General features: G+C 42.8%; 1 protein-coding gene across 11 annotated transcripts in view; it reads left to right on the top strand.

Annotated features, from left to right (window-relative positions):
* The window catches only part of Kalrn (kalirin RhoGEF kinase), a 733834-nt gene that overhangs the window by 223578 nt on the left and 499642 nt on the right, over nt 1-10614 (top strand). For all 11 annotated transcript variants that reach the window (XM_023702250.1, XM_023702249.1, XM_023702247.1 and 8 more), the window contains exon 2: nt 6073-6147. In XM_023702250.1, coding sequence (XP_023558018.1) covers nt 6073-6147 — 75 coding nt within the window. The remainder of the gene's footprint in view (nt 1-6072; nt 6148-10614) is intronic.

The following is a 10614-nucleotide window of genomic DNA, read 5'->3' as shown; positions in this document are numbered from 1 at the left end:
GTTGATTCATTGCTTTGAGCTGTGTGATTTTCAATTGTTCTGTGTTAGTGTCCTCTGCACTTGTTACGGGTGGGCTTGGGTTTTGAGTTTGCATTTTGTTCCTTCTCGTCATTTTGTGTAGCACTGTCTTCTGACCTTTGTTGTAGATCTTTGTTGTAGTTATAACCTTCTCACGTACTGAAGTTCAGGTGCAGCTCTACAAAGTTTGGACTTATCCAGCTGTGCTGGGCTTGGGTCTGGCTGCTGTGCTCAGCTTCTTCCCACTGCTGCCCTTGAATGTGAACCTGTTGTGCCCTCTGTGGTAAGATATTCTTCTCCTGGACTAGCTGGGTGGATCTATCCTCTACACTCTCTGCGGGGATTGCAGCTGCAGGGTTACACCCCAGGCATGTATGCCAGGCCTGAGCTGTACAAGCAGGGGGCGAGGTGGAGTAGCGGGGAAAGGAAGCTCTCCCTCACACTCACTGGGTCTGGGCTAGGACTGGGTCTGGGGGTTCCCGAAATGTGGCAGAAATTCCCACTCGGTGGGCGTGCTGCGGGAGGTGCTGCAGAGTGGTGGGGGCGTCCCAAGTGGGTGGGAGAGGGTCTTGCCCACACTGTGCCTGGGCTGGGACCGGTATTTGGTCTGGCTGGTGCAGGGTAGCAGGAAGCTCTCCCACACACTCATCAGACCTGGCCTAGGACTGGTTCTGGGGGTTCCCGGAATGTGGTAGAAATTCCTACTTGGCGGGCGGGGTGGAGTAGGTGCTGTGGAGTGGTAGGGGGTGTCCCAAGGGGGTGGGAGAGGGTCTGGCCCACGTTGCGCTTGGACTGGGACTGGTCCCGCCAGCGCAGGGTAGCAGGAAGCTCTCTCACACACTCATTGGACCTGGGCTAGGACTGGGTCTGGGGTTTCCTGGAACGGGGAAGCGCCACTTTTAAATATGTACAAATTTAAGGGGTTTGACTGGGAACCCACAGAAAATACAACTCCAAATGTTCAATAAATGCTCACTCATTTGTTTCTTTGCTCGCTGAAATCAGGAGTGCTACTGAACAAGGTTAGCATGGTGCACAAGCCACCCTACCATCTGGGGTATTCACCCTTTTCCAGCCCCACAAAATCACAAACAGAGCCCATGGCACAAGAGTCAGTCCTGCCATTCTCACCCATATGGGGCTGCGTATGGGGGGTTGGAGCCAAAGTAGGACTAGTTGTCATTTTCCAACATGGAAAATGATGATGAGAAAAAATGTGATGAGGGATAGGCAGAAGCAATGTTAGCATAATGCATTTTGGGCATGGAGGAGCAGAAGGGACCCATGCTGGAGGATCTTGGTGAGATGGCAGTAGTAATTTTACTTACCTAATAGATGCACAGCATTTCAACTTTGCTAATTAACAGAACAGCAGGATTGTGATTCTGACAGCAGTTGGACATGAATGGAGTAGGATTAGCACTGAAGCCAATGAAGCCTGCCTTTGTCCTTAAGTGGAAGCACAACACCCACCCTGGGTCAGGTCCATGAGGGTGCCTGCTTGCTTATTTTGTTTTCTCGTACAATAAGAACAAGGAGCTAGGGGCTTTTATTTCTTCCCAGGGCTTCTTTCAAAGTTTCAAAGAGCCTACTCTTTCAATGGGTTATTTTTAAAGAAGAAGGTTGATCTACCATTGATCTAGTGCTGTGATAGTGAACCTTTTAGAACTTTCAGTGATAACAAAAACCCACTGTGGTATGTGTGCCATAGGTTCCCCACCACTGGTCTACCTGTCTTGGGTGTTATGGTTTCTACCTAAACATCCCCACAAAGCCTCCTGCACTCATAGGTGGGCTTTTGGGAGGTGATTGGATGATGAGAGCATGATACTTAGCAGTAGATTTGCCCACTGATGAATTTATAGCTAAATGTGACATTGGGACTGAAACTTCTAAAAAATGTGAGCCAAAATTAATCTTTCCTCCTCTAATTTGTGGATGTCAGATATTGTGTCTCAGTGATGAGAACGTAAGGTATGGTGCTATCAAGTGTATCTTGTTTCACAAATAGCAGATGCAGTGTAAGTCTGCCTCCCTCAAGGTGTGTTTGCCTCACAGAAGTTCCTCTTTGACTCTTCTCCTTTTTTTGCTACCTGCAAAATGGGGTGACTTGCCCAAAGCATCCAGATCCTAAACAGATTCCAGGAAAAGAATAGGAAGCAAGAAAAGAGTTGTTTTATCTTCTCCCAAACACAGTCCTGTTGGGGCATGTGCTCCCAGTATTTCCTTTGAAACCATATTGATTGGATAATTTGAGGATCTTAAAAGGCAATTAATTATGAAGAAAGGGTTCAGAACTTCTCAGAGTATTAGAGCTGATGATACCTAGGAGATTATCTACTCAAATCACCAATGCTTAGTGTGACAGGTGAAGCCACTGACTTTGTGTAAGTAGCTGTAGGAAAGGTTGACTTGCATTGAGTCATTTATTCTTTAATCAGATATTTATTGAATATCTGCAATGAATCCACATGACATCTACCTGATAGTGAAAACATGCTGCTATTTCATTGGTCTTGTTTGAGTTGGCATTCAGTGAACTTACCTTTATTATATATTCTAACAGCTGGTTTCTCAAGGGCCCTGGGGGAATTGATACGTAGAATCTTCAGCCAGTGCAAATAGGTTTTATGTATAAGGTCACCAATTTGTGAGCTGCTGGGATAATTAGTTTAGCTCTTCTTGGCTTTACATAATACATGTGTTGTAGAAAAGTTATTCATAATTCAATTTTTGGCAAATGAAAGGCTAATTTAAAACATTAGGGGAACTTTTATTTAAAGAGACCCTGGAACAACCATTTTATAATGTCAAAAATCTTGTTGCTGATGTTGGACATGATTATTCCCTAGTTATGGATTTTATAAATCTGCTGTTTTGTTACAGTGAGCACACACCCAGGCAAGTAGTCCAACAGTGGTCTGAACTGAGCCAGGAAGGACAGTGGGCTGGAAAATAGGAGCTCTGAATCCTTAGAACAGTACAGCCCAAGACATTGACATTTACTGGAGCTCATGATGACCAGCTGTATAGACAAGTTATGCACTGCCCTGCAGGTCCTGGACCTTGGATTGAGAAGATGTGGAACACAATAGATATAAGGAATGAATTCAGGAACTCTGTTGCTCTCTGTATAGATGGATATGGGGGAAGAGATAGGATGAGAATCCTTCCACTTACATTATAGCAAATTGAAAACTCTTCCTTAAAGTCTGGGCATATTTGGAATTAGAGCCTTCTTGTATACATGGTAGGGGAGGAGAAGAGCAATAGGAAAAATGGAATGGAAGTTATGGGAGAAGAGGGTTATATAAACTCTAGTTATGCAGTAAAAGCATCATTAGTTTGGGACTTGCTTAGTTTGAATTTATGAATAATCTAGAAAAAGGCATGACTATATTTAACTTCTCTTGTTAAGATTTTTTTCTATATAAATTAAATTGCATAATGATGTGAAGGAGAATGTTTAAAACTGATGAAAGATATATTTCACATATGGAAATAAGCTACTTTGATGCCGAAGCATTATTTTACACAAGCAGCTTCCATGTTAAAGATAGTCTGTGATTGGTAAGGCTGGAGAAGCTTCTTTGCCAGGAATCAAAAGTGTCTCCTTGCTGCATTAAGATGAAAAACAAACAAAAAGCAGAAACAACAACAAAAACTTCCTATCTGCTTATAAATTCTATAATAATATTGATCATAATTGGTCTCTATTAGTGAGATTTTATTAGCTTTCTGTAAGATAAGGTTAGAGCATAAATATCTGCTTAAAATAAGGCTAGAATGTATAAAACAATGCTGTTTTCTCTGAATAGAACTTTTATATTTACAGGGTTTTTTTTTCTTCTGCTGTCCAGTGAGACCTGAATTTAGTTATTCCAGCATAGGGTACCATGTCAACTTGTAGAGAGAAGCAAATACTTAATAAGAAGACTTGTCTTCATTTATGTAGGGACCTGTTGGTTTTACTGTGATTGGTTTTACCTGGGAAGAAACAGCAGCAGGAATGAGAAAAGATAAGCAAGAAGACAAAAGCTAGGCTAGGTGACTATTAGTCTGCCTGATAGGCAAGACTAACACAACTCCACAACAAAACCAACTTTTATTTTTACCTTTGCAGTTAGTAACACATGACACAAGGTTGTCTAGTGACCAATAGCTGACCTTAACCAGACTGGATGTTTATCTCAGCACTGAGGTAGCTTGTTTGCTTTAGGCATTGAGGCCTAGTCCCATCTATACACCTTTGATCAATTTCCTAGTCTCTGGGGCTCCCAATTTATCCCCCTTTTTTGTTTTGTTTTGTCAGAGATGGGTGTTCCGTTGCAATTAGAGAAACTGTATTTGGAGAAGTCTTTAAAGAACGTTTTTATACTTCATGGCAGTCCAAATATTGTAGGTACTTGAATTTAGCAATATAACCATATAATCCAATAGTCTATAATAGTAGTAAATTGAAGCATTAAAAAAGAATAGATGAAATTTATCAAAGACACTTTCAAAGTGTTTTGGGTCAGCTTCCATAGACTATAATATGATGGGAACATCTGTCTCTTTCTCCTTGGTGGAATGTGCAAAGGCCCCACTTCTTATTCCCTAGGCTGGTTTTCTTTATCCTGAATTGTTGCCAAATATGCCAGGTGCTCTCTTGAGAGAGTAAGTATCTTGAGGTTGAGGTACTGAGTAGTATTGTTCTGCCTAGTATGTTACTGTCCTGTAGGTTGTTAGATTTGAATGCCAAGGGAAAAGCCAAGTGGACAGAGGCACTAGAAGTAGGTTTCTGTAATCCCTGATTCTGTTGGACTGAGATGACATAGAACTGCTTGGCTTCTGGAGTCAATGTGTGCCATGTTCCCTAGTGGTGATCCACACCAGAGATCTCAGCTGCAACTTAGAGTGTATAGGTATGGGTGGTTCTCCCTAAGAGTCTTTGGGTTGCTTGGGTTAAGTGAATGGCATACAATGGGCTGACCTGGGTTTTTTTTTATACATGTGTGGAATGTGAGTCCTTCCTTCCCATATGTCTCACACCCAGTGGGATTGTCATTTGTCTTCTCAGGCTACTGTTTCTCCAAGCATACCTTTTCCCCCCATTTTTCAAGAGCCCTAGGACTGTTCTTCTAGACCTTAATAGGAACTCAGCCAGACCCTAGAAAGAACAACTAAGAAGTAAGACTTAGGTAGAAAATGAGCCAAAGTGAGTGTCGTGCCTTCTAGGAGATTTGTGTCTCCCCATGTCCTATCTGTTGTACACTGAGGATGATAACATTGTGAGGGAGGAGGAGGAGATGGATTACACAGGGGTATTTCCATGACTTTTGTGGGTTGTGTTGTTGTTTGGTTAGTTTTGTTTTTTTGAGACAGGGTCTCTCCCTATGTAGTTTAGGCAGACATTGAACTTACTATGGAGTCCAGACTGGCCTGGAACTCAAGGCAATCCTCCTGCCTCAATCTCCCTAGTGCTGGGATTATAGGTGTACACCACCTTGCCTCACTGCCATGGCCTTTGTTTCTGGCTATGAAACTATTGTGGTTTATTTTTTCTTTTTGTAAAATTAAAGCAAATAATTCCTATGCTACTTAGAAGGAAGTCAAGAAGAATCAGTTAGGGCATTGTAGTCCATCTTGACATCAATGAACCAATTCAACAGGCATTTATTGAGTGCTTACTGGGCGCTAGACACTGTGCTAGGCTCCAGAGACACATAAATCCTCTCCTAAAAGTTCTTCCTCTTTTGAGTTGCTCGACAGCAACAGACTGTAAGTGCTGGGCTTAGGGCATGGAGCTTTGTATCAGGAATGAGAGGTGATTTGGATTGTTCTCTCCTCGAAAGGGATGAAGAGGAATATACTTAGGGTCACGTCTGCAAGTTGACATGATTGGGAATTGTCCTTTCTATTGAGGGCCCTTGCATTGGGCTGTGTTGCAGGCTTTGGTTAAAGCAGAACTTTCTGATGAGTGATGGATGAGGTTGGGAAAGTGCAAGTGGAACTCAGGGATTCAGCCAGTTGACCTCTTTCCCTCTGATCTTCTGTTTCATTTTCCTACAGGTTCTTTTCGGAATGATGGTTTGAAAGCTTCTGATGTCCTTCCCATTCTAAAGGAAAAAGTGGCCTTCGTGTCTGGTGAGTATCTGAAAGCATTAATGGATATGAAGAAACTGTGTGTGTACACACACATTCAGACACTCATTTCTTTGTGTATTAGTGTGAGAAAAGTTGGGGTTGATGTTCTGTTTAGGGCAATTGCTTCCTTTAAGAAAGGCAGATGAGCAGAGAAAGGAGGAATCTGGTCCCTGTTTGAGGCTGTGGAGGATAGTCACTGTCACAGGTGGGCTTCAGATGTCTTATATACCTTCCCTACCTCACATTCCCTGCCCAAGCAGCGGCTCTGAGGCTATGGGAGAGAGGCTCTGGTCTACCTCACATGTTCTCCCAGGTTTTACTTGGGTTTATCTTTGTGTAGATCATAGTTTAAAAACTTTGGCCCTCCCCATCTCTGTTTCCTGGCAAAGAGAGCTCAAGTATTCATATTTAGATGTGTTCATCTTATTTTTTTAACTCATACAAATATTTATTCCTGAATTTTCTACCTATCCCATCTTGCATACCTGGATTTTGTGACATGTAATTCAAGAGTCAGCAATTTACACCTAGGTCTGTGGGCCAGCCACCAGTATTTGTAAATAAAGTTCTATTGGAACCAATCCACATGTGTTTATTTGGCTAGTGAATTTGTTTCCCATCACTGCTGTAACAGTGCCATAAACATGTAGATTCTACTTCAGGCATCCTGGATCAGAACCTCTGGCAGTGCCTGAGGCCAGGACTGGGTGATGGGAGTTGAACAGCCAGGAATCTCATCCTCAGAGGCACAATCAAATGTAATGCCATGTGCACTGAGCCTGTATTTCTGGATGATTTTTGTTGTGTACATGGAGGGGTGTGGAGTCAGGTCAAGAGGCAGTACCTTACCCTAAGTGCAGGGGTTCACTCCATAGGCACTGCTGACCTATCTAATAAGCAACAGCCAAAACAGAGAGGAGAGAGGGGACAGTTTAGGGAGAAAGGGACATCAAATACCAGTTGTTCCCCACCTCAACAGAGAAAGATAAGAGATGAATAAAATAGACTGTCAGTGTGGGAGGTGAGGCAGGCATGGGATGGGTCTATGGATTTCTTTGTCAGATGCTAAATGAATTCAGTAGTAGTAGGAAGGCTATTTTATCATTGCTGTTGTCATTAAGACAACATTCACCAGGAAGCTGCCTTCCCCCATTAGGGCCTAGGATCAGGTGTTGGCAAAGCTGGTTGTGTAGTGAACTTTCAGGCACTAAGATCTGACACAGGCTGAACAGTCCGTTAGGAGGACCCTATACTGTGATTTTAGTGCAGGCAGAGGCCTGGGTATTTTGCTAAGCATGTGCGAAGACTTTGTGTAGAAGTCTTGGAGGATGCGGAGAAGTATCAGCCAGAATAATTCTGCTCCTCACAGCCTGGGCTTCCAGGACACAGCCTATAGCCATTCTCTTCAGTTTTATGGCCCTTAGTTAGCCTTAGATTTTTTTAAAAAATAATTTTATTGAGAAACAAACAGCAGTGAGACAGTTTCAAAACTGATTAGTAGGACAGTTTCAATAATTAATACAACAACAAAAGGATACAAAGGAAAGAAAGATCATTTTGTATTTATATAGTCAACATAGTTAGGATAAATTTACAGCTACTTTCGCTTAATTCAATGAGAAGAAAGAGGTGTACTAACAGTGTTTGGACAGAATATCCTCTCCGCTTCTTGTACTATGGATAACCACTAAGAAGATAACAGTGTACAGTATATTGATTATTAAAACTGTCCTATTAATCAACTGTGAAACTCAATAAAAAAATAAAATAATTAATACACTGTGTATGATTTGTCTTCTTAGTGGTTATTCGTAGTAAAAGGTGCAGACATGATATCCTGTCCACAAACACTATTAGTACAAATCTTTCTATTCATTGAATTAAGAGAAAGTAGCCTTAGATGTTTTGTCCCTAGGTATCCTACTGATCTTCCCATATCTCTCATGTCTGGTAGTTCCTTCCCTTAAAATGCTTTCCCCACATCTGCTGGTTTGAGTCTGTCCTTTCCAAGTTGCTTCCTACTTTGCCTCCTCTAGCAGGCCTTTCAATAATTTATTGGATTTATTGCATAGCCTCTGACACCATCCTCTTCTGTACCACTGCAGGGCATGTGAGGGTAGACATGGTACACTTTGTTATGAGAAACTCTCATCTGATTGTTCATGGCTGATTTTTCCTGAGCCATATTTAGTTAGAGCCCTGAGAGAGGGTCCAGCAAGCTCTAGGAGAGACCTCTCAAAGTAATCAGGTCTGGTCTTCATGAAGCCCTACAAGCAGTGTGGCAGGAAAGCAGTGAGGAGTCAGACAGAAAGTTCAAGCAGGATGGAGGAACTGGGCTGTGTAGCTCACTCCTGGGTGCTTGTGTAAACTGATCAGCATGGGGTAAGATTTACTCATCTATGCCTCACGACGTGGGACCTCCAGGCTTGGGGAATGGCATGGCGCCCTTCTGTGCCTGAGAAGGACACCAAGTATGCCCACGTGAGAATGACTGGCTGCATCTATAAAAAAAATAAGACCAAAAAAGCCCTGTATATCCTGAATTTTCAGGAGAAAAAACACAAAAATAAAATAATCCCTGAATTAAATGCAGTAGAATAGCTGCATTTCTTTCAGGAAGAAAATAGTAAAGCAAAGAAGGTGACAGGCAGAGAAACAGGCCATTCATATGTCAGTTCTCCCCGCCAGCACCCTGGCTTTGTCCAACTAAAGGCAAATTGAGGTGCTATGGCAAGGGACATTTGGAATAAGCCAGGGCTGCCCAGCTGCTTCTGTGTGTAGCCACGTGGGCTGTGTGAGGCAGGGAGTAGCTGTCCCTCAGTGAGCCTCTCTTGCTCCAACCCTGCCTTTGCCCAGCCCACTTTGTTATTCATAGCTCCTAGGCTCCCTGGCCTTTCTGGGTTCCTCTGTGCTTCATGTGTCTCCTGATCACTCCACCCATTGTCCCCTCTATCAACCTTCACATGCAGGGTGTACTTCACACTGGCATCTTTGTACACATACCTGGTGAGTACTAGCATGATGAGCTGACTGCCTCATTTTGATCACCTCCTGAGGAGTCGTCTCTGCTTCCTCATCACTGATTGATACCATGTGCCATTGTTCCAGGGAAACTCTGTGGCACTGTGGCACATTTTCCTGTGCTATGGACCCAAGTGTCTCCTACTAAATAACAATCCCATGAGATGATCCTCAAAAAACAGAATGGGATTCTACTCTCAAATAAATCTGGAAGTTTTGCATATTAATGTCACCCCTCATCTGTAGACTTGTGATATCCTAAAACATGTTAACATTATAAGGCTCTAGGGAGTGCTACAGTAAAGGACTTTATCTTTGCTGATAAACAACAAGTTTGTGTTGTATAGGTGAAGGGCTCCATTTTTTCCTCCCTTCATGCCATTACTGTCACCTTTCCAAAACATGGGTACTTTTGTTTACCACCCTCTGGAATGCGTTTCCATCACTTCCATAATGACCAGTGCATTTAGTGTGTGGGGTTCTCATTCTTCATCTCTGCTTATTACTCTGAAATTTCAGTATCCATGACAGTTATCCATCAAATCCTGTAGTTTCATGTCTGCTTGGTCTCTGTCTTAGTTACTTTCCTCTCTCATTGTTAAGAAAAATTCCTGACACTAAAATTAAGCAAGGGAAGGTTTATTTAGCTCACAGTTTGTGGAGGTTTCAATCCATAATCAGCTGGCTCCAAAGCAGGGTGGCAGGCCACAGGGCAACAGTTAATGATGACAGAAGACAGCAAAAGCACCAAGAAGAAAAAGGGGGAAGAGTGAGCCTATTTTCCCCTCTCATGTTATAAGCAGGCTACCCCCATCTGGGGGTGGTATAGCACCCACACCATCTCCCTGCCCTCTTACACAGGCTCAGGATATTTACATGAAGACCCTGGCCCCATGCTGAATAACAGTTTAACTTCTAAACTTCTCAAATTGACACAGTATATCAATCAGAAGAGCCTCCTTGGCACCAAAGTCCTACTTCCTCTCAGAGGCTTCTGTATTCTTGACACTTTGATATATCTTTCTATATTCTCCTCCAATTGATCTTTTATGGTGTCCTCCTATCAGCTGGAAAAGGATGGATATCAGAGGACCCTCTTCTCTGAAATTTCATGATCTAGCAGGACCCACCCTCCATGTGTCTTTTCCAGGTACACCATGCACTGCTGCTATTCTCCAGTAAGGAAAGTTGAGGCCTAGTGTAGGAACCATGGGCAAAGCACTCAACCCATGCCTTAACACCCAAACCATGTGCAACCCTATGGGGAAGCTCTATAATACAGTTTCTTATTGTTCTCTTTGGTAGCTCAAGTGAAACCTGACTCAAACATGTGATCTGTCTCATTCACCTGAAGATCAGCATCCCTCAGGCAGGCTGAGATTTTTCTTTTAGTAACAAATCTCTCTCTCTCTCTCTCTCTCTCTCTCTCTCTCTCTCTCTCTCTCT

This window comes from Octodon degus, unplaced genomic scaffold (assembly GCF_000260255.1).
Source record: "Octodon degus isolate 3935 unplaced genomic scaffold, OctDeg1.0 scaffold00147, whole genome shotgun sequence".
Taxonomy (NCBI): Eukaryota; Metazoa; Chordata; class Mammalia; order Rodentia; family Octodontidae; genus Octodon; species Octodon degus.
This window is presented reverse-complemented; position numbering and strand designations above follow the sequence as displayed.